Source organism: Nothobranchius furzeri, chromosome 18 (genome assembly GCF_043380555.1).
Source record: "Nothobranchius furzeri strain GRZ-AD chromosome 18, NfurGRZ-RIMD1, whole genome shotgun sequence".
Classification (NCBI taxonomy): Eukaryota; Metazoa; Chordata; class Actinopteri; order Cyprinodontiformes; family Nothobranchiidae; genus Nothobranchius; species Nothobranchius furzeri.
This window is the reverse complement of record NC_091758.1, coordinates 36,675,305-36,699,251: the sequence shown is the minus strand read 5'-3', so window position 1 is coordinate 36,699,251 and position 23,947 is coordinate 36,675,305. Positions and strand designations below refer to the sequence as shown.

At 43.8% G+C, this 23,947-nt stretch overlaps 1 protein-coding gene across 2 annotated transcripts; it reads right to left on the bottom strand.

Moving 5' to 3' along the window:
* Positions 1-1,500: 1,500 nt before the first annotated feature.
* LOC107392563 (filamin-A-interacting protein 1) lies at positions 1,501-23,400 on the bottom strand. Of its 2 annotated transcripts, XM_015970442.3 has the most exons (6): positions 23,222-23,400; positions 10,762-11,053; positions 9,978-10,151; positions 9,606-9,784; positions 4,142-6,941; positions 1,501-2,073 (listed from the first exon to the last, which is right to left on the bottom strand). In XM_015970442.3, the coding sequence occupies exons 2-6, from the start codon at positions 11,041-11,043 to the stop codon at positions 1,894-1,896; spliced, it is 3,615 nt and encodes a 1,204-aa protein (XP_015825928.3). In that variant the 5' UTR covers positions 11,044-11,053; positions 23,222-23,400; the 3' UTR covers positions 1,501-1,893. The 2 variants fall into 2 exon arrangements, with proteins under 2 accessions (XP_015825928.3, XP_054597455.2); XM_054741480.2 differs by lacking the exon at positions 23,222-23,400 and having other exon boundaries at positions 10,905-11,027.
* Positions 23,401-23,947: the final 547 nt, after the last annotated feature.

Genomic DNA, 23,947 nt, shown 5'->3' with positions numbered 1-23,947 from the left:
AATGTTTATGTTTATTTTTGTTTCAGCTATAGTACAGTAGTATGGTTCATACGTCAGGACTTTCTAGCTTGTTCTCATTTGTTATACTAACTATGCTGTTAACACTGACCGTAAAACCGTAGAAAATTAAAGTGGCATGTTTTATTTTGAAGAAATCAACAGAAAGTGCTGATGAATTTAGTCTTGTATGAGCGCTGTCCTTATTGACATATTTATTCCGCTAGAGGGTGGAATGTCCGGAAAGACGGACATTAAAGGTTTGAATTCTTCTGTTTTCATCTAGTTGCGCTAAATACAACCTATAAATCCATTATAGACTAAGTATGTGGCCATCAACCAAATCAAACGTCAGATTGCAAGTAATCAAATGAAAAGTTTGTTTAGACGCAGAACAAAAAGTAAAAATAACCACATTTCTATTCAATTCTATCTTTGTTGTATTTGGTTTTTATTTAGTTTATTTAAGTAGTTTTTACATCCATTGTGAAATCCAAATATATTCATACTTTTCCTGTTTAAAACAAAATAAGGACCTTTTTTTAAAATTATGTCAGTATCAATGTCTGTGTGTGTTTATTCGATGCAGCAGGACATTTATTGGTCTTTGAACTGAGGCAAAACATCAGCCATCTCAGCCTAGAAAAGTGCGGTTCTAGCTGAGCTACTGCACAATACCCTCAAGCTCCCAAGCCTCTGGTCAATGACCTGAGCTCGGAAGGACATGGATAACACGCTCACTGATTACAATTGAAATAAATTATATATACACATATATATATATATATATATATATATATATATATATATATATATATATATATATATAAATATATATATTAGGGATGCACCCATACCGATATCGGTAAAAGTTAACCGATATCAGGACAATGCAGTTGCTTGAAAGTGGCTTCACTGTAACTTGTCATTTCTGTTCACCTAATATTTTAGTTTTGTGATGATTTCTATTCACATATTTTACTTTTTATCTACCTCACAGGCTGTTTCTGTTGAAAGCAGAGAAGAAAATAAAACCTGTATTCCAATTCATTGCTTTTTTTTAATTAAAATTTTTTGTAAGTGGTAAAAGTATTGGTATCGGCGAATACACAGATCCAAGTATTGGTATCGTATCAGTTTGGAAAAAAGTGGTATCGTTGCATCCCAAATACTAGTATAAATGTTTCACACACACACACACACATATATATATATATATATATATATATATATATATATATATATATATAACATTTATACTAGTAAGAGAACAGTTTTCTGCCTTTTTATCTGACATTGTTTTAAAAAAAACTCAAACTTCATGTTTTGTGAAATTGTTTAGTATATTTAGCCAAGAGGATATAAAGAGGTCTTAATGTCATAAACCTGTGATTTATTGTAGAAATGCTATTTAAAATGTGTTCACGTGAAGTTGTATAATCAGTTTTAAATATTGTTTCATTTTTTATTCTTGCTTGTGTCTTATTCAAAAACGAGTCCGTCTTCTGATTCAACATTTATTTAAAATACTTCTCAGTAAAAATTATTTACAGCAAACCCACAAAAGTTCAAACAAACACATAATTTATGCATAATAGTATTTCCTTGTTATGAAGAGTCCTTACAAAACATTTTAAATTTTTATGTGTGACAACCAGCAGTTAAAGCAAGTAAAGGTTAATCAGTTCGCTGTCAGATATAATATTTAACCCAAGTGCTGAAAATTATTTCCATCCTGTTTCCGTCCAAAAGGAAGAATCACACGAGACAAACAAGCAAAAACGATGTTTCTATGCATAGAATCAAAAGCTAGTTCTCATTCCAACCATCATCATGTACGATTTTACTGAGCTGCTGTAGTTTGGCTGCTGTTATTTCAAACTCTGCCTGCGTTTTTTAAGTGTTGCTGTTCACAGTGGATTTCTTAACCTCGATCCGCACGGACTGACTTTCCGTCCGAGACTCCAGCTTCACTCCACTTGAAATTCCAGGGGAAGCAGCTTTCCCTGTCTTCAGGCTCTTGGACATTGGAATGCGGGTAACTCCTGTACGAGTTGGCTGGGAATCGTGTCCAATCTGCTTTGCAAAGTGAGGAAAGTAAAGTGCATTTAAAACAGAGAGGCTACAAAAAGAAACCTGTTTAGTTTGGTTACCCACGAGAACAGTGAGTAGCTGATGTTTTATGTGATCTATGGAATACAAAAGTAAAGGTGGATTTGTTGTTTGTCCCTCCCAGTCCAGGGTTCAGAGGGCACTGAGCCATGCAAGTCCTGCATGTGCAACTACTAGTTACAACATGACTTTTGTCAGGGAAGGGGCACAATGCCACATCATTAGCTCTTCTGCTCTGGAACATACCACCGGGGTAAATTAGTCACGCTGTTCATCTCATCCGCCACGACCACGCTAGAGCCAGGGAAACACCATCACACTGTTATTTCATTCCTATTTCAAGCATCATGAGATAATGCTTGCAGTCATTTACACTGTGAAACACGAAGCGCAGCTATGACACACTGAGAGGTTCTGGAAATAGCTTTCCTAAAACGCAAAGGGGTCCTAGAACCAAAAACAGCATTTACTTTGTTTTTATTCAGTAGAGGCAGCTTGGGATGTCTAATGTACCACACCAAGAAGTCTCTGCCATCTCCGGCCTGCTTTCCTATGCAAATCAGTAGTTTTGCAATGACCACGGGGAAAAGGTTCGTTCTGAGAAAAGCTGGTATAACGTGTCATTGGTTTAGACGCACACCCTCAAATTTGCATGTCACAATTCACTTTAGCATTGGCAATGTTGGTCATGGTAATGCTAACCGTAGAACAACGCTAGCTGGAGCTATGCTAACGCCCCTGTTGGACAAGAGGAAAACAACAAGGAAGAATGTCGGAGCACACATGTAACATTTCAGGATGAACTGGGAATAACCAGACTTTGAATGAATACCAGCTAAATCCATAGCTTGCTTATAGAGATATACTGTAGACGGCTGAACAGAGTGCCTAGTTTCAGACAGCGTTGTAGAGCCATCAGGGTAAAGCGGCCAATCAACATGAAGCTCATTTAACTCATTCACTGCCAGACGTTTCCTGATCAGTAAAGCCCTTCGCTGCTAGCAATTTTCAACGCTTGGATTTAAAATGACAACTTTTGTCGTCAATGGCAGTGAATGAGTTAATATTTGCGTCCTAGCAGAGTGTGGAGCAAATCTCTCTAGCAGCACGCATTAAATTCAAACTGCTAACACTAGCATACAAAGTCCGAGATGGTACGGCTCCCATCTACCTGAATCCTCTTGCAAAGGCTTACGTCTCGGCCCGGCTGCTCCGGTCATCACAGGATCGTCGGCTAGCAGTGCCTACGGCACGCTCAGGACAATCCAGACTCTTCTCATGCATCGTTCCACAAATGTGGAATGACCTTCCAAGCACTACCAGAACTGCGGCTTCCTTTTCAATTTTCAAGAAACTCCTGAAGACCCTGCTCTTCAGAGAGCATCTTCTAAACTAGCACCCTCCCTGCACCCGTCCCCCCTCTCTACCGTCCACTCCTTTGTTCCCTCCTCTCCATGATTGATGTCAAGTTGTTGTTATTGTTGTTGTTAGCCTCAAGGGCAACATGCCGATTATCACTTGTAAGTCACTTTGGACAAAAGCGTCTGCTAAATGCATAAGCATAAACATCTCTATTTCCACTGAAGGGCTTTATTACGGGGTTGTCTTTGGACATGGGCTCCTGGGCCATTTTGAGCCCCAGCAAAGATTCATATGTTATAAAGAAGCTCAAAGAATAGTTTCCAAATGTAGAAAAAAAACATGATTCTTGGACTCCTAAGATAATAGATTGAATCACTGAGCAGTTTGAAAGGGTCTTTGCACTGCAGCAGAAGAAATGTTTCCACGTTAACCCTCCCACTGTCCTAATGGGTGACCCCGCGAGGAAAGTTGACCATTGAGCAGGATTGATGGTTTATTCCTTGAGGCCCATGTGGCAGGGGTGAGGTGGTGCTCACTCCTCACCCCTGCCACATGGACCTCAATGGATAAACTATCAACCCTGCTCAATGGTCACAGGGTCACCCATTAGGACAGTGGGAGGGTTAAAGAATTCACTAAGGTGAACGAGCAACTCAAATGCTAAACTTACCAAACTTTGGGGGGATCTCGAAGTCGTAGACGTCACTGTAGATATTGTAATACTACTTGACACTTTTGTCTGCATGCTCCTGGTCGTGGTGGTAGTTACTTGACGGGGTGAACGTAAAACCGTCCCAGTTGATAGGGTCAGTTCTTTGCCTTCGGTTGCATTAGCGACCGGTCGGGCCACCATCTTTGAGGCGACGCTGTTGCCGAGGTGAATGTGGATTTTGTTATCGTCCGTGGTGGTGATGATACTACCATTGCTTTGGCCCTTTCGAACAGGCACTGGAACCATCTGTTTCTCAGGGGTAACCCTGAACACAGCCCGGCCCATGGTCAACTCCTGGGGCTCTCTGGAGGAAGACCCTTCAGGTACTACAGCATTACTCATTGTCACGATAGAAACTGGGGAAAGCGGCCTTCCTGAGGAAGAGGACAAAGGCCGGCTGTTGTCTGGAGACTTGGCTCTGGATATTGTTGTGATGGTGACTGGAGACTTGGCTCTTTGAAGAACCTGGGGTCCAGTAGGAGTTCTTCTTTTGGTGGTTGGGACAGAACAAGTGGGAATGATGGTGATTCTGGATTTAGGTTGAGATGGGTTGGGGCTGAGGGGAGCAGAGCTCGAGAAAGCATCCTCAGAAGTTGGACTACTGATGTCAAGAGTAGCTACATTGTTTTGATGATCTGGTGCATCCCGGATGTGTAAAGGCGGCCCTTGGTTTTGAGGCATGGTTGGTTTAGAGGGCAAATGTCCCCCGTTGATGTGCAGAGGCTTTTCTAGACTGGTTTCTGGAGGAGCCGCATCCTTTTTCCTCATCCAGGGAATCCAGGATTTCTTGATACCCAAGTCGCTGCTAGACGAAGAAACAGGACTGCTTTTTTCAGCCGGCTTCTTCAGACATTTCTGTCGGAAATTGTTCATGATGTGATTCTCCTCTTGAACAGACTTCCTGATGAACACGGCTGGTGTTTCCTCCTCTGTCAGTTCAGTGGATGACGGCTCCGTCTGTACTGCAGTGGATGTGACAGCTGCGTCCACCATTCTCCTGCCGTTTAGGCTAGGCCGTAACGCTCGACTTTGACGCTTTGCTATCTCTAGCTCTTTGCCGAGATGGAAAACTTCAGTGCCCATGTTCTTGGCCTTCTCTTCTTCTTCCAAGAATCTCTGCTGCAGGATAGAGTAGTCCACTTGGAGCTGAGAAAGTTGGTCTTCTTTGTGCATTAGCTCATGAATCTTCTCCTTGAGGGCTAGGACGTCCGCTTGCAGCTCCCTGGTTCTGTTCTCCTCTCTCTTGCATTGCTGTCGAAGATCTTCCTCCCGGTTTTCCTCCTCTCCTTTCTCGATGGCTTTGTTTCGTGCAATCTGACTCTTCATTTCCTCCACCTGCTGGGAGAGAACACTAGCTTTCTCCTGTTCAGTCATGAACTTCTTTTCCAGCACGTCGTACTGGTCCTCCGTCTTCATCAAGTCTCCCTCCACTACTTCCAGTTGTTTCAGACGGTTTTTCAGGTGCTCTATTTCAAACGACAGCTCTTTGACTTTGTTGTCCTCTTTCCTGTTGGGATCGGGCATTCTACCCAAATCGCTGAGCACTGAATTCCTCACAGGTAGGTTATCTGCCTGCTCAAACCCATCCAACTTCTTTTTCATTTGGCTGATCCTGAAGTTAAGATCTTCCGTTTTGTCCGTTTCGTAAGCTAGCTTAGTGCTGAGCTCCCCTTTCTCCACAGTTAATGTCTCCACTTTGGTTTCCATTTCGGATTTTAGTTTTAGGAGCTTTTTGCTTTCTTCTATCAGTTTTTCAGTCACCTCCATGACCCTGGCCTGCTCAAGTTTGACCGTCTTGCTCAAGTCTTCTACTTTCTTTTCATCAGACTTGACGGTTTCTATCAGCGTCTTTCTCTCATCCATCAAAGCAACTGTCAATGACTTGAGCTTCCTCAGGTCATCTTTGAGGCTTAACTCAGACTTTTCCAATTTGAGTTCTGAAGACTCAAGCTCTTTCATACGGATCTTGAGATCTATTACTTCATCAGAAAGCTCTTTGGTCAGGATCTTCTCTCTTTCCAGGGCGGTGTGTAACTGTGCACACTCGGCTTTGCTAACGCTGAACGCTTCCTCGACTGTCTCCATCTCCGTCATTCTTTTCTGGAGCCTTTCTACTTCCAGCCTGAGGGCTTTGCTCTTGACGTTCTCCTCTTCCAGCCTCTTCCTTAGCTCCCTACATTGATTCTCTGTCTTGGAAATCTCTTCATCCTTTCCTTCCATCTCAAGCACTCGCTTCCTCAGGTTCTCCAGTTCTGCAATCAAGTTAGAGCTACCACAGTCCCCGTTGCTGATCTTTTCTCTTAATTCCTGAATTTCCTCCTCAGATTTTCTCAAGGCCCCATTGCTCTCCTCTAGTTCCTCCACTTTGTGTGTGAGCTCCAAAATGTTGGCACTGAGTTGGCGGTTTTGAAGCTCCTGAGTGGACAGTTTGGTGCTCATCTCTTCATGTTGCTGGGAGAGCTTACTGGATTTCTCCTTAAGCTCGGTCTGCAGACTCTGCACCCTTTGACCTTCTTCCTGAGCATGCTCTCTGGCTTCATTCAGGGCCTGGTCCTGCTGCTGGAGCTGGACGCTGAGCTCTTGGACACGGTGACTCTGCTGATCCATTTGCTCCAGATGCTGCTGGCGCTCGGTGACCAACATCAAGGCAAAAGACTTGAGTTTGACCAGCTCCTCTCGCACCTTGGCCAGACGTGTCGAGTGCTCCTTCTCCTTTCGTACTTGGTAGGCTTTCTCGTTCTCAAGCAACCTCTTCAGTCTAAAAGTGTGCAGAGAGGAAAACAAGGATGTTATTTTAATGTTTTGTCAATAAATCTGTCAGATTTCAAGCACAGAAACACAAACAGTAAAATCCAGAGAAATAAAAGCAACAAAAAACTAATAATTGTAAAAGTGTCATAATAATTACATTATAATTAACATAAAATGATTATGAAGTATACGTTTGTTTTCACAGCAGTTAGATTATTTATTCAGTGTTGGGATTCATTTATCGTGTGACAAATTCTAAGAAAAGTCTTGTTTTTGTTTTGAATTTGATCAAAAAATCTGTTTAAAACTACCCGTTGGGTCTAAACCGACTACTAAAACAGGCACAACTAAGACACTTTGCCTATTTTTGAAATTAAAAAAGTTCTACAAGTAATCCAATGCAGAGGTGTAAAAATAAGTCAATAATAATTATTTTTTCTGTTTTAAGCTTTCATGAACTCATCAGTAAAATAAAAACAGTTAAATAACAAACCATATTTTTACTAACCATGGAGCCTAAACAAAACTACAGCCCCACACGTTGACCCCCTGCCGCTGGGACAGAGGACACAAACCGTGGGTGAACGTTTTAAACTCCCAGCCCCTCTCCGAGCGGTGGTCTTTCTCTCAGCTCCTCTCTATGCTGCTCGTGCTCCGCTCTCTGCTCCCGCTCCAACTAAAGTCATGCAAAGCGGCTGCTTCCCCTCTTGTGCACTTTCAGTGAAACTCTTAATATGTTATTCAAAGTAAACTTTTTTGCATTGCAAAATAAACCAAATGAGAGCAGCAGCACACATGGAGGACTGTGCAACTTCAACAACCACTGAGGGGTCCAGAATGAGCTTCATTCATACGACATCCCACAGCGCATCAGAACCAGAGTCCATTCAGAACTTACCCACCGAGTCCTGTTTTTTCTTTTATTAAGTCCTTTTGTACACAGCTCTTCTCCCATCATTTCTCAAGCATGTCGTCAAGATATTTGTTAGTGAAGTCAACACACTGCAGCTCCACTTGTGAGTGCTGTAACCCCGTCCATGCAGAGAGCTGAAGTGTAGGAGAGTGTGTGTTTTCTTGGATTTGAACAGTGGGAAATGTGGGTGGAACCAAACCCACGACAGAAGTAGTCTGCAAAAGTTACCCCCAGCTTTCACACTTTTACTCGGGGAGTTCATGAAGCCTCTAACACAGACAACTACATGTGCTTAGTTTAGTCAAATCCAACTATTTTACAGAAAACATGAAATGTTTGGCATAGAAGCTGGAAAACGTGCAGCCGCAGGAGTGAGCGGAGGATGTACGCTCTTAGATGTGATGAAGAAACCAGACCTGGAGGATCTGAACGACTCCCGTGTGTTGAAGAAGATCTGGGAGAACACAACCAATCAGCACAGGAAGCTCCAAGTGAAAACTCAGAGAGTTATCTACGTCTCTGTGAATGAACGAGCTGCAAATGTCACATTTTCAGCCCTTTTTGGGTAAATTTATGGATTTTACAAGAAGCTTTTATTGCTTGTTATAATTAACCAACTTGGCTACCATAAAAAAACATCTAATAAAATAGACATGTGTACAGTAAAAAAGCCTCTAATATTAGAGTCATGTAAAGGTCAAAGCATGATGTCTGGCACAGATGGTCAAGTCATAAAGAAGCTGTTTACTGCTGCTGTGGAAGAAAAGGCCTGAGTGTCTGCAGGCAAACAACAGAAATCTTAACAGCAAACCAACAAGAGACCTTTCCCAAACACTTTCTTCTTTTTGATCAATAAGAAAGTTAAATTTTGCATGTTTTAATATTTGGTCAGTGGCTTTGATGAGTAGGAGATTGTTTTTGATATTGGTGCCAAATGTTGCAGGTGAACGTATTTTCAGCTGACGCACAAACATCCATGAGGATGGAAAATATTCCGGCGCATATTTCCTGCTCAGAGGCTCCTTTGTAGAATATCTGAGTCAGAAACACAAATATTTAACGACTATTAAAGAGCGGTTTGAAACTCGAGGATCTTCTGCAGGTTTTCATTTGCTTGCGTGACTCTGACCTTCCTTCAGAAGCGGATACTGTTTCCTCTCATCCTGAACACATTCCACCATGCCACTTAAAAATTTTAAATTCCTGACGAATAAATTGCTCCGTTGCATGAAAGGTGCGACTATCCAACGGCTCACAGTCGTTCTGCATTCCTCCAGATGTTTGGCACAAACCCACGGATGCTTCTCTCTTCACCTTTCTGACGGATGAGGGAGGTCGCACCGATAAGGGTGAGATGCTTCTGTGAGAGAGAACTGCAAAATGGAGCTGGACAACAGAAAATGTCTTTTGTGTTGGTGTTTTTCTCCTTTTTCCATCTGTTCCCCAAAGTGAGATGAAAAAATGAGCTCCATCTAGGTTTTATCTGGAGAACCATCCCAGATGTGTGATGGTTAAACACCTGCACCGAGCTCTGTGCACAAAAAACACCCACAATACCAAGCATCTGCGTCTTTGAGATCCATCCTGGGTTTTGTGCACTCTAACCCTAACCTATTTCTTAATGTTTCCTATCTCTTTAGTACATCTGACCGAAGCAGCTGCTGTAGGCTCATTTAAAGTCAGAACATCATCAGAAGTCCTGCCTGCATAATCAAAAACCTAATAAAAAGAACATCTTAAAGTTTTAGTTAGTTTCACCTTTCCCTCTCCTGCTCCAGGAGGTTGGTGAAGTCGTCGCTTTTGTTCATGTAGTCAGCGTGTTTGCGTTTCTCCGTCTCCAGCTCGAGGACCGTGTGGCGGTGGCACTTTTCAGAGAGCAGCAGCTGTCCCAGCATCCGCCGGTACGTCTCCGCGTGCTTCTCCTGCAGATGCTTCAGCTGAAAAAGAGACAGACACATGCAAAGTTCAAAAGCACAACAAACAAATGCGCTTCTATTGAAGGGGATGTGACACACTGAGCATTTTCGGTGCACAAGCCTCTTGTTGCACGTAGCACAAACGTTACTTTTATTGTTTTTAGGAGTCTGGCGTTCTAATATAACATTTTTAAATCTGAGGTTGCTGGCTAACCTCAATCATAGGTGATTGGTAAACGCTTTTGTTGCTCCGCTGAGCGCCGGTGATGAAGCTGTCCCTCTGCAGAGCTTTGAGGGCCGAACCAGGGGCCACACAGCCATACTGGGACTCAAAGACTTCTGGAGGAGTCTGCTGGGTCTTCAACATGCAGATTACATCTTCTCTGGCCTGAAATCACACAAAATGCAGTTTATGTTATTTTTAATGGAATGAGGAGGACAAAAAAAGGTTGAAATTATGCATATTTGTACAGTTAAAGGACATTTTAGATCAAGATTTAAGGTTTTCCTAAAAAATTCCATTATAATTAAATGTTTTTTTTACTTTCTACTTTTGCTCTTTGGTGCCAAACCTCCTTGTAGCTTTAAAAAGTGCTTTTTAGGTTTGCTAAAGGGACATTTTGTTTAATTGATTTTCATTTATATTTCTGACTGAGCATATTTTTACTATCAATTCATTTATTTTTGTTTTGTTTTAATAAATGTTTGTTGGACCATTTTTAGCCTTTATAAGTGGTTTTGATTAATAGTTTTTTATTTAATTTTATTAGATTTTATTTTGTAACAAATTAATTTTACAATAAACTTTCTTTATCTTGTTAATGTAAAAACAATTATTTTTCAAAAATGTTCTGTTTTTGTCTGCTCCAGCACCTTTAATACCCATTCCAACCACACGATGGCGCTGTTGCACTAAAACTAAATTTCATTCATATTTAGTTTTACTCAGATAACAAATAAAAAGCTAAACCTCTAAGTGAGATGGTCATATATCCCACCTGAACCTCTCCTTCCATGATTCCCAGCAGTTTCAGCAGGTCCTCTTTGGACAGGTCCATGATGTTCCCGCGTTTATCTCCAGCCTCTGTGGAATCTAACAGCAGCTTCTCCTTATCAGAGATCACCTCCTCCTCTTCCTCACCTTCCTTCAGCTGAACTTTGCTCTTCAGGCTCTTCACCGACAGACCCACGTCCTGATCTTGGTTTATGTCGCGGTCGCCCGGTGGAACCACGAGAACCCCGTCAGCTGGGCTCTCCACGCCGCTGCCTTTAGCCCTCATCTTATGGGAACTAAAAACACAAGAAATAAGACTCATTTTTGTTTTTATTTCATGCCATTTCCATTTCAGCTACTTTACCCAAAATTAAAAACCCTCTGATTTGGTTGTAAAATCTTCCACATCCTGCCCTTTAATGCTCTGCACATCCATGTGTGATGCTCATGACTTTTCGAGCCCGCTCTGCAGACAGTAACAGCTTTAATCCACAGCCTGATAATAAATCAAGTGATAACAGGCTGTAAAACATGTTTTACTGGAATAATGTTGTTTTTACCGCTGGCTTCCTGCTGGACTGTCGTGCTAAATTTACAGATTACAAACTCTTTGGTTTACTCTGATTATAATAAAATACAAGCCAAAGTAAATGCAGTACATTTTGTTAGACTTTTTGTTTTTAAATGATCTCCATTCCACTCTTAAATCATTATTTGCACATTCCAAAAGGAAAGAAAACACTATTTGCATGTAAATCTTATGTTCAGCCCTCTCCCCGGCCACCTCCACCAGCTCCTCCGGCAGGACCCCAAGGCGTTCCTTGGCCAGATTGGAGATGTTCTTGCTCCAACATGTCCTGGGTCAACCCGGGGGCCTCCTGTTTATGTTTATGTTTATTCACTTAGCAGACGCTTTTATCCAAAGCGACTTACAATTTATAACCTATAGGGCATGTTGTGATCTGTGGGGGAAACCGGAGTACCCGGAGGAAACCCACGCATGCATGGGGAGAACATGCAACTCCATGCAGAAAGGCCGCAGCCGAGTTTCGAACCTGCAACCTTCGTGCTGCGAGGCAACAGTGCTAACCACTGTGCCACCAGCAGGACCTCAGGAAGGCGTCCAGGTGGCATCCTGACAGCATGCCCAAATCACCTCAGCTGGCTCCTATCAATGAGGAGGAGCAGCAGCTCTACTTCGAGTCCCTCCCGAATGCCTGAGCTCCTCACCTCTGAGCCCAGCCACCCTCCAGAGGAAACTCATTTCAGCCGCTTGTATCCGCGATCTCCGCGATGAGGGTTGGGACGTAGACTGACCGGTAAATTGAGAGCCTGGCCTTTAGGCTCAGCATCTGCATCACTGCAGATGCTGCCCCAGTCCACCTGTCGATCTCCCGCTCCCTTCTTCACTCACTCGTGAACAAGACCCCAAGACACTTAAACTCCTCCACTTGAGACAAGACCTCACTTCCAATCAGGAGTTGGCAAGCCACCTTTTTGCGGTCTAGAACCATGGTCTTGGATTTGGAGGTGCTGACCCTCATCCCAGCCACTTCACACTCGACCGCGAACCCACCCAGCAAGAGCAGGAGGTCACATCATCTGCAAACAGCAGAGACACCCCCCACAACATAGCTGCATCTAGAAATTCTGTCCATAGAGGTAAAGAACAGAACCAGTGACAAAGGGCAGCCCTGGCGGAGTCCAGGTCTCACTGGGAACAGGTCCGACTTACTGCTGTGCGGACCAAGCTCACGCTCCTCTGGTGCAGGGACTGACTGGCAAAAGAAAAGAAAAGACAAAAAGACTCATCGACTCGATCTGAGTTCAGTGAGTGCACATTGACTTCGAGGTGATCTGGTTCAGAACCGCAGATTCATTTCAGTCCCTTCATTCCTGCCCATCACTATTAGTTTCAGCCAGTGGCCCCCAACCTTCACACCGGTGTGCAGATGGTCCGAGAGCCAGTGGAGTTTGATTCATCCTCGGGAAGGGCATGAAAACGTCCAACAGCCATAAAACTCTAAACACGTGCAAACGACTAAAGCAGAGTTCTGCAGAAACAAATTAGTGGATGCAGAGTCGGAAACTCGCTGCTTTATTTTTAGCTTTTGGGCTGATGCCAAGAAGATGCGAAGGAGCTACTGTAACAGACCAGCTCACTTTGCAGGGTCACTCTGGTTCAGTGTGTGTGTGTGTGTGTGTGTGTGTGTGTGTGTGCGCGCGTGTGTGTGTGTGTGTGTGTGTGTGTGTGTGTGTGTGCGCGTGTGTGTGTGTGTGTGTGTGTGTGTGTGTGTGTGTGTGTGTGTGTGTGTGTGTGTGTGTGTGATGTTCAGTACAGCCAGAGAATAAATGCATCACAGAATCTTTTTTTTCTCAGGCTGATTGTAAAATCCATGAAGGTCTTTTATGAATTTTATTTAAACGTTCGTTAGCTGAAAATTTTCCAAAGGAAATAAAATAATCATTAAAATTGGATGAAACATAACTTCATTTTAGACTTAATTCTAATCATTTGGATTAAACAAACTTTCATATGTTTCCATACCACCTTCATTTTAGATTTGAAACTAAATATTTTAAATATAAATACTTAAATATACCTTTATTTTAATTCAGTTTTAGTTACTTAGATTTGATTTATAATGTAAAGGTTTGTTTATAAATTAGATTTGATTTTAACTATTTAGATATTTATTAGTTATAATTATTCCTTTATTTATCCAGGAGAAAAACACATTGAGATGCCGAATCTCATTTGCAAGCGTAACCTGGTCCAGGAATATTTAAATTTAATTTAAAACTTGAAGATTTATTTTATAATTAGATACGATTTTAAATATTTAGACTTAGCCTCTCCCTGGGCTGCCCCCTTACCGTGGTGGAGGGGTTTGAGTGTCTCAATGATCCTAGGAGCTAAGAAGTCTGAGGCTTTCTGACTCTGGTAGGGTCACCCCATGGCAAACAGGTCCTAGGTGAGGGATCAGGCAAAGAGCAGCCCGAAGACCTCTTATGATGAATTATATATAAATGGAAACCATGTTCCCTCGCCCGGATGTGGGCCATCGGGGCCCTCTTCTGGAGCCATGCCTGGAGGTGGGGCACGTTGGCGAGCGCCTGGTGGCCTGGCTTTCACCCATGGAGCACAGCCCGAAGAGGAAATGTGGGTCCCCCTTCCCATGGGCTCACCACACGTGGGAGGGGCCAAAGGGGTCGGGTGTAGTGTGTGACGGGTGGTAGTCGAGGAAGGGGAACTTGGTGGTCTGATCCTCGGCTACAGCTGGCTCTTGGCACATGCAGTGTCACCTCTCTGGTGGGGAAGGAGCCTGAGTTGGTGTGTGAGGTTGAGAGGTTCCGACTAGATGTAGTCAGACTCACCTCAACGCATGGCTCTGGCTCTGGAACCAGTTTCCTTGAGAGGGGTTAGACTTTCTACCACTCTGGAATTGCTCCCACTGAGAGGCGCCAAGCAGGGGTGGGCATATTAGTTGCCCCCCATCTTGGTGCCTGTACGTTGGGGTTTACCCCGGTGAATGAGAGGGTAGCCTCCCTCCGCCCACGTGTGGGGGGACGGGTTCTGGCTGAACTACAGTTCAGACTACCCACCCTTTTTGGAGACCTTGGAGGGGATGCTGGAAGGCGCTCCTTCCGGTGACTCCCTCGTTCTGCTGGGGGACTTTAACGCTCACGTGGGCAACGACAGTGAGACCTGGAGAGGTAAGTAAGTAAGTAAGTAAAAGTTTATTTATATAGCGCCTTTCACAGATATAAATCACAACGGTGTGGTTGGGAGGAACGGTCCCCCTGATCTGAATTCGAGTGGTGTTTTGTTATTGGACTCCTGTGCCAGTCATGGATTGTCCATAATGAACACCATGTTCAGACATAAAGGTGTCCATATGTGCTCTTGGCACCAGGATACCTTAGGCCGCAGCTTGATGATCGACTTTGTTGTTGTTTCATCTGACCTGCGGCCGCATGTCTTGGACACTCGGGTGAAGAGAGGGGCGGAGCTGTCAACTGACCACTACCTGATGGTGAGTTGGCTCAGATGGTGGGGGAGGATGCCGGTCAGACCAGGCAGACCCAAACGTATCGAGTCTCCTGTCAGAAGGAGCTTCAATTCCCACCTCCGTCAGAACTTCCAAAATGTTCCGGGGGAGGCGGGGGACATTGAGTCTGAATGGACCCTGTTCCGTTCCTCCATTATTGAGGTGGCCGACCGGAGCTGTGGTCGCAGGATCGTCGGTGCCTGTCGTGGTGGCAACCCTCGAACCCGCTGGTGGACACCAGCAGTTAGGGATGCTGTCAAGCTGAAGAAAGAGTCCTATCTGGTCATTTTGGCCTGTGGGACTCCAGAGGCAGCTGACGGGTACCGGCAGTCCAAGTGGAACGCAGCTCGGGTGGTCGCCAAGGCAAAAACCCGGGCATGGGAGGAGTTCGTTGAGACCATGGAGCAAGACTTCCGTACGGCTTCGAGGAGATTCTGGTCCACCATCCGGCGCCTCAGAGGGGAAAAGCGGTGCACTACCAACACTATCTATAGTGGGGACGGTGTGCTGCTGATCTCTACTCAGGACGTTGTGGATTGGTGGGCAGAATACTTCGAAGACCTCCTCAATCCCACCAACACGACTTCCGGTGAGGCAGCAGAGTCTAGGGACTTTGGGTTGGCCTCTCAAATCTCTGGTGCTGAGCTCACTGAGGTGGTTAAAAAGCTCCTCTGTGGCAAGGCTCCAGGGGTGGATGAGATCTGCCCGGAGTTCCTTAAGGCTCTGGATGTTGTGGGGCTGTGTTGACTGACGAGGCTCTGCAATATCGCGTGGACATCGGAGGCAGTTCCACTGGACTGGCAGACCGGGGTGGTGGTCTGCTTATTTAAAAAGGGGGACTGCAGGATGTGTTCCAACTACAGGGGGATCACACTCCTGAGCCTTCCTGGTAAGGTCTATTCAGGGGTTCTGGAGAGGAGGGTCCATCAGATTGTTGAACCTCAGATTCAAGAGGTGCAATGTGGTTTTTGTCCTGGCCGTGGAACACTGGACCAGCTCGATACCCTTAGGGGGATCCTGGAGGGTGCGTGGAAATTTGCCCAACCAGTCTACATGTGGTTTGTGGATTTGGAGAAGGCGTTTGACCGCGTCCCTCGGGGGGCCCTGTGGGGGGTACTCCGGGAGTATGGGGTACCAGGCCCTCTGATACGGGCTGTTAGGTCCATGTATAACTGGTGTCAGAGCTTGGTCCACATTGCCGGCAGTAAGTCGGGCTCGTTCCCAGTGAAAGTTGGACTCCGCCAAGGCTGCCCTTTGTCACCGATTCTGTTCATAACCTTTATGGAAAGGATTTCTGAAGAAGATGGGATGAGAATCAGCTCCTCCAAATCTGAGACCATGGTCTTGATTCGGAAAAGGGTAGAATGCCTTCTCCGGGTCAGGGATGAGGTCCTGCCCCAAGTGGAGGAGTTTAAGTATCTCGAGGTCTTGTTCGCGAGTGAGGGAAAACTGGAGCGTGAGATCGATAGGCAGATTGGTGCTGCATCTGCAGTGATGCGGGCGTTGTACCGGTCTGTCGTGGTGAAGAGAGAGCTGAGTCAGAAGGCGAAGCTCTCGATTTACCGGTCGATCTATGTTCCTACCCTCACCTATGGTCATGAGCTTTGGGTAGTGACCGAAAGAACGAGATCGCGGATACAAGCGGCCGAAATGAGTTTTCTCCGAAGAGTGGCTGGGCTCTCCCTTAGAGATAGGGTGAGAAGCTTGTCCATTCGGGAGGGGCTCGAAGTAAACCCGCTGCTCCTCCGCATCAAGAGGAGCCAATTGAGGTGGCTTGGGCATCTGGTCAGGATGCCTCCTGGACGCCTCCTGGTGAGGTTTTCTGGGTACGTCCAACTGGGAGGAGACCTAAAGGTAGACCCAGGACACGGTGGAGGGACTATGTCTCTCACCTGGCCAGGGAACGCCTTGGGATTCCCCCGGAGGAGCTGGCCCAAGTGGCTGGGGAGAGGGAAGTCTGGGCCTCTCGCCTCAGGCTACTGCCCCCGCGACCCGACTCCGGATAAGCGGGTAAAAATGGATGGATGGAGATTTAGCTTCAGATTTCACTTTAAAATAGTGGATTAAATATACCACACACATAATTAATGTAATTGTCATATTGTTAGATTTGAAACTAGATATTTAGATTTAATTATTGAGATTTAAGTCTAAATACTTTAATGCAATTTACCTTTATTTGATTTAACTTGGAATATCTAGATTAGATTTTCAATTTAAAGGTATTTTTAATACGATTTTAGATCTGTAGATTAAGTTTTATAAATTTAGATTTGATGCCTAACTTTACATATTTAAAGTGATTCTAAATATTTAATATTTTTTTCATCTGAAGCTAATAATTGTAAAACAATGCAGTTATTGCCTTGTACATTTTTATTTAATGCTTAATTTATCAGATTCCACTTCTTTAAACTTCCTTATGGACCTGAATAAATCAGCAGTTTGACGTTTCGCTCTCTAATTCTCCTCCACTGAAAAACCAGTGAAGATTCCTGAGTCATGTGATCTGAATTCCAGTGTGACATGCAGTATTCCCAGTTGTCTTCATGGAATATAAAGGAGGGTCTCTGAGGTCCACTCTAAGGCGTCACAATGCTGGCACAGACTCACGGCATCCAAGAATCCAGCAGCAGTCGGGTATGAGAGAGGGCCTATAGCCGTGCAAGACTCAACCTAAATTTAAAATGGAACGTTGATCTATAACGAGGTTTGTTCCATGTTCAGCTGTCCCGTGTGTGTGTGTGTGTGTGTGTGTGTGTGTGTGTGTGTGTGTGTGTGTGTGTGTGTGTGTGTGTGTGTGATATAGGGCAGAGATTAGTAATATAAAATACTTAAACAAGAATTTAGTCAAATTTCAAAGGAATTTTTCAGATGAGCTTAAATTTCTACACTATTAGTTTAAAAGGAGGAACAACAATTATGACTTCTATTAATATAACTGACAGCGACAAACTAATGCTGACATGTCACAGTGGAGCAAAATGTCAGGATAGGTGGTGGGTTTCATCTTGTAGTAATTTCCTGATGTCACTTTAACCTGATCCTCTCACTGGAGAACGAAGCTGCAGCGGTTATGGTTCCTCTAATGAGCAAAGAATAAGGGTCAGAATCTAATGGAAAAAATATTGTTTTCAATAACGTTTCCTTTTTCTGGACTTTAACTTCTTGTTTTGCTATTCTTAAGGATAATAATTATATTATATTATCCATCCATCCATCCATCCATCCATCCATCTATTTTCAACCGCTTAGCCGAAGTTGGGTCGCGGGGGCAGTAGCCTAATTCGGGAGGTCCAGACTTCCCTCTCCCCAGCCACTTGGGCCAGCTCCTCGGGGGAAATCCCAAGGCGTTCCCAGGCCAGGTGAGAGACTAATGGGCCATTCCCATCTGTACCGGGTCGGCCCGGGCCAGGTAGCCCCAGTCGGCCCCAGCCTGGCCCGGTTGATTCCACACATCCTTGTCTTAAGCCCATGTGGGCTGATTCTACCCACCAATCAGAGGCTTGCTCTAATGGAAGGTGTGAATTTGCTGTCAGCAGTGGGTGTGTTGGCCCTGGTCGGCCTGAAGCAGACCCCCTCGAGAAGAGGGCTGAGAATGAGCCTTGGTTGGCCCGGAAAAATACCAGGCCACCCAGATATGTAAACAACCTACGCTACCCGGCCCGGGCCGACCCGGTACAGATGGGGGGGTCTGCTTCAGGCCGACCAGGGCCAACACACCCACTGCTGACAGCAAATTCACACCTTCCATTAGAGCAAGCCTCTGATTGGTGGGTAGAATCAGCCCACATGGGCTTAAGACAAGGATGTGTGGAATCAACCGGGCCAGGCTGGGGTCGACTGGGGCTACCGAAATTATGACACATCTCACCTTTATGTTAATATTGTTTTATTTGATGCACTCCACTTTGAACTGCACCAATCCAGCAGCTGCTGCATTTTAATAACTAGTATTAAAGGTGAATACACCAATATTTGCACAAGAATAATTTCTGTTTTAAACTCTCAGTGACACACTTTGCAGGGGGGATTGGCATTTAATTTTTCTTGGCGTCTGGAAAAACATCTCCTTCTGCCCCCCTTTATTCTGGTCCAAGATCATTACTGGGCTGGCCCTGTTAAACACGTTCTACACCCCTGCTTAGTAGACTTAATGAAGTATTTTTAAGCCAGTATAAAAATGACTGAAACACAAATTTACATATTTGGCATTATTGACCAATATCTTTGATTTAATTTATTTGTTAAGAACATCAAGATGCATTACAGTGAACATTATAATAAAGTACATTTTTCTAGTGCAGAGAGGAGACGACCCATAGAAGCACTGATTTGATCTCATTTCAGAGAAAAATAGAACAGGTCAGATTTATCTAATAAATAAAATTACTAACATAAACGCAGGAATCTGTTTCTTTGCTTCACTGTTCTGGTGCTGAAAATATCACTAATGCGGATCAAAGGAGACACACAGATGAATGCATCTCTTATTTATTATTTGGAAATTAGTGGGTGTGGTTTACATCAATACATTATTTTAAATCTGAAATTGATATGGACTGATCAGAAGTTGTTTATTTATAAACTATTGTTTATTTGAAAACTATTTACATAGCAGCCTCAGAAATGAGATTAAAATTTTTTTATCACAATAGTAAAAGTATTACAGAACAAGTTTTTCAGTAAAATCAGAACATTAATATTTAAGTGCATGAATTAATGCATCTGAACTCATGCAGTAGGAACTAGGAAATATGAAATACTAGAACCATTTCATTTTAATTTGATTAAACTGATTTTTTTCCTAACGTTGGCATTTTCCCCACACACAGTTAAACAAAACAATGTTGATTAAGGTGTGTTTGAGAGAGAGATAGAGAGGGAGAGAGAGTTAAAATAATTTTAAAAACCCGACCGGAGCGGAGGCAGTGACCGACGCATGCACGAGTCATTTTCAGCTCTGTCTTGTCAAATGCACCACGTACGTTACGAATAAAGTAACTTTAAACATTGAACTGAAAAAGAGGCGAGCTGAAGAAAACCTAGGGAGTACTGAAGAAACGTCAGCAACAGTGAAGCAAGCACAGAGAGATCCGTTACTGTCTGTGTGTGTGGCATGCCTGGGCCGAGCTGACTGCGCTCCCGGCTGCAGTTTTGTGTGTAGGGAGGGGCGGGCGCTCTATGTGACTGACCAATCACAGAGCGTGAAGACAGTCAGTTACCCAATGAGGATTTTCCTTCAGCACGATTACAGATATTTATGGGTTTTACACTCGTTTCATGCTTGTATTCGTCAAAAATGCTTTATCCGTACGCTCATCCCTAGCTATAACCACCCTGCCCTGCCTCCTCCTCCTTGCTGCCTGCCGGCTGTGATCACAAGCAACAACACAGCAGTTCCCGCTGCTTCTTCGGGAAACGGCGCAAAAAAAAAAAAAATCAATAAAACTTGGGATCTTGTAGGCGTGGCGGTGGGATTTCAGCCTATGTCAGGGAAACACTGCTTTTACATGCCATGGGGAAAATGAACGCCAATGTGGCGTGATGACGTAATCAATATGTAAATTAGCATATGACATCATCTGGCGACATCTAGTGGCTTTTGGGGGGAACTTCAGCTACTTTCAGTCAAAAACAGTTGGCAACTCTGAGCGAATCTACTCCAAGCCCCTCCCGGATGACCGAGCTTCTCACCCTATCTCTAAGGGAGAGCCCATATATTATATTATATTATATTATATTATATTATATTATATTATATTATATTATATTATATTAATGCTTTAGTGCTATATGGGTGTGCTCTACCAGGTTGGTTGGTTAAAGGGTTAAAATAGCAAACAACTCTTCATTTATTTAAATAAACAATTAAATGAAGTTAGCACCATGCATAGCACTAAAACTAAAATACAAGATAATTTTGTTACAAGTTCAACTTTATTTTTGTAAATCTACTTGTCATTGGTCATAAAGTTATGTCCATGGACTTGTTTTGCCCTCTAAAATCCATAAAGTTTCATTTTAAATAGATATTTGCTCTTGGTGAGCTGTGTGAATTCTTGGAATGATAATTTAACACTCGGATAACTTCACCACGTCCAATCTCCAAACAACAAGCAACTTACATCCCATAATTTTGAGTTTGTGTTGTTTTGTTTTGGTACTATTGTCTGTTGTTTACCTTCCATGGAATAAAAACAGTGTGGCCCAGATTCGTAGGAAAACTGAATATCCACTGAGATGTGTCATGTGTTTCAGGATGATCATGAGTAACATCTATGGGAAGGACGAGGTCTTTGAGTGGCTGACGTCATCACAAGTCACAGAGGGAGTCATGACTGTGTCATCCTATGCTAACAAACAATGAGCGGGATAGTTTGGATGAAAATGTGGAAACAATTTTCTCCACTCTGTGAAATTCCTAACTCCAACAACGGGAGCTAAATCGTAGCTTTCCTTGCTTGCTGCCTGTCACATGGTCCTGAGAAGATCTTGGGTTGCTGTGGAGTTTGGGGACTTATTTTTAAACGAAGGCAGCATGAGTTACGAGTGTTCTGCGAATCATCTGAACGCGTCTAAACTGTATGTTTGGAATTCCAGACGAGAGGCGCTTATAGGACTGGAGCTGCACATGCGTGGGTGACAGCTGCTGGTGAGGCCCTGCAGGCCTATAGGGAGGACACCCACCACTGACAGCAATAAGCTCCGCCTCCTTTCTTGTGTTTCTATCCATGGAGGTTGACATTACCCCAGCATGAATCACAAGGCACTCTTCAAGAGTCTTTGCTCTGATTTATTCAACTGAATTGATTAAAAAAAAAGATAGCGTTTGACAGATCCTCTATCCAGGGGTGCCCCTAGAAATTTTTCATGGGGGGCCAGTGAAAGATTTAGTTTGGCACATAAAACTGGTCTTTTGGGTAGTTCTGGGAGCGTAAAGCCTTTAGCTGTGCATTGCTGGCTCTTTCAAGATTCATCATTTGAAAATCATATTTACCTCAAATTTGAGAAACTAAAACATTTCAGAAACAGCAGCAATTTTTTAGGAGGGGGGATCTTTAGCCATCCCTGGACAACCCTTGAGGGCACCACTGCTCAAATCTCAGACTTTCAGATGTTCCTTTTTTTCTGCGAATAACATTTTTGTCCTCCACAAGTTCACTTTTATCCCTGCGGCACATCTTTTGTTAAGGTTGAATAAAAGGACAGAAAAATGGTAAAAAAATCAGCCAAAGTCCAAGAAAATAAAACTTTGGAAAGTGTTAAAAACTAGAAAAATAAAGGAAGTTAGGCTTAACGGAAGCAAAGAGACTTTTACACAGCATGCACACACACAATGCAGGAACACGGGTTGATGCAAGCAGTGAGAACAAAGAAAACAGGAGATTATCCGCATCAGAATTTAAAAATGCTAAAGAAAACAAGCATTTCTGGTCATTATGGTGATTTATGGAGCTTGATGGACAGCCAGCCTTTTTAAACAGTTGTCATCACAGCTCACAGCTAAGTAAAGTCACCTTCTGCAACAGCTGATGTGATGAGCTCAACATATCCAGACTCATTCAGCTCAGTTTAAACTGGGACCACATTATTGATTAACAGCATCACTTATTTATTTACAAGCTGGGGCTGATAACATTCTCAGCGCTTTCAAAGAGCCGCTTGAGGAAAACCTGATTGTGCACAGAAATGCTGGGAGCTACAGGGTGGGAAGGAAGCATTTCCCAGTTTCTCCTGAGTTCACTGAGACAAGGTGATGTGACGGCGTCTCCCAGGAGCCGTGTGTCTCCTCCGAGACTCGGATGACTTCATGCGGATGAAATGGAATTCACTTTGGCGTCTCTGCAACCCCCTCCAAAAATATTCAGAATGAATGATGTTCTCCTTCTGCTGCTCATCAAGGCTCAAGATATAACAGTGTGTGTGTGTGTGTGTGTGTGTGTGTGTGTGTGTGTGTGTGTGTGTGTGTGTGTGTGTGTGTGTGTGTGTGTGTGTACAGTAGCGCTGCATGGTGCAGGCTGCAGAGGTGTTGGAGTTGTGGGGGAAGCTGAGGTCAAAGGTCGTTTGTAAGTGCATCTAATAATCTTGAGCAAACTACTTTCACTTTGTCCGCCGAAGCTGAAGGCATCTCCTCCCACGTGCAAATCACAACATTTCACAATAAAAGCCTTTATTCATGCAGTCACAGAAAAGTCACTGAAAAATGTTTGATTCATGACTTTCATGTGCTGCTGAATTGTTGTTAAGTCTCATTCACAATGTAGGAATCTATGAATGATTGATGAGCTGAATCGAGTCCATTCGTTAGATTAAAAGTTTTTTTTTCTGAAAACGAAGTAAAATTAATTTCTTCCACTTAATCGCAGGGAAAATGTTTTTATTTGCATTGAAACTAAAGTTTTGACTTACCTTCTGCTTCAGTATCCACAGATTTCAGATTTAAACAATCAAGTTATCCTTTAAAAGGCTTAAAAACAAAGATATTTGTCCACTTTTATCCTCTTGATTCTCAAAAGTTGATGCCGGAATCCATCTGAAGCTCTGGTGTCTGTTTCTCTCTCTTGTTTCAGGTCTTCAGGTCATGAAGGGAATGGCAGAGAGCAACAACATAGCTCTGCAACGTCCCTCCTTCCCTCTGTCACTCCCACAGCCTGCCCGGTTACGTTCCTCCCCGTCCCGTCATGGAGCCAGCTGATGGGTGTGTGAAAATATAAAAGGGGAGAGGATCAGGCAGTTCTGCCTCTTAGAAGGACCGTTGCAGAAGTGTTGAAGAGCCAGATTCCTTAACTCCTCTCTTGTCTTGCTGATTAGACTCCCAGAACAGTAGAGCTCTATTTTTAACTCCATCCTCTTTTGACAGAACGGGCACCGTTAGCAGCTGCGGCCGGCTGAATGTTGGATGTTTTGGCTGGCTGGACAGAGCCAACTCCCTCCCCTTCACCCCTGGTGACAGCTGAACCATTCAAGGCCATTTTGTCATGCTGGGAAAGTCTGGTGACAGCAGCCACCCGAGTCCCAACAGAAGTCCAAGAACCACCAAACTGCTGACCTCAGAGGGGCGAGCGTGGCTCAGCTCTGCAGCTCTTTGGCAGCTCGGCTGTTATTTTGGTGAAAACTGTCTAATTTAGTGACCAG

Coding starts and splice junctions, on each gene's coding strand:
- LOC107392563 (XM_015970442.3), bottom strand. CDS start 11,043: ATGAGGGCTAAAGGCAGCGGCGTGGAGAGCCCAGCTGACGGGGTTCTC. Junction 6,942..9,605: donor CTGGAGCAGGAGAGGGAAAG/GTGAAACTAACT, acceptor GCACACTTTTAG/ACTGAAGAGGTTGCTTGAGA. Junction 2,074..4,141: donor CGAGATCCCCCCAAAGTTTG/GTAAGTTTAGCA, acceptor TTTGCAAAGCAG/ATTGGACACGATTCCCAGCC.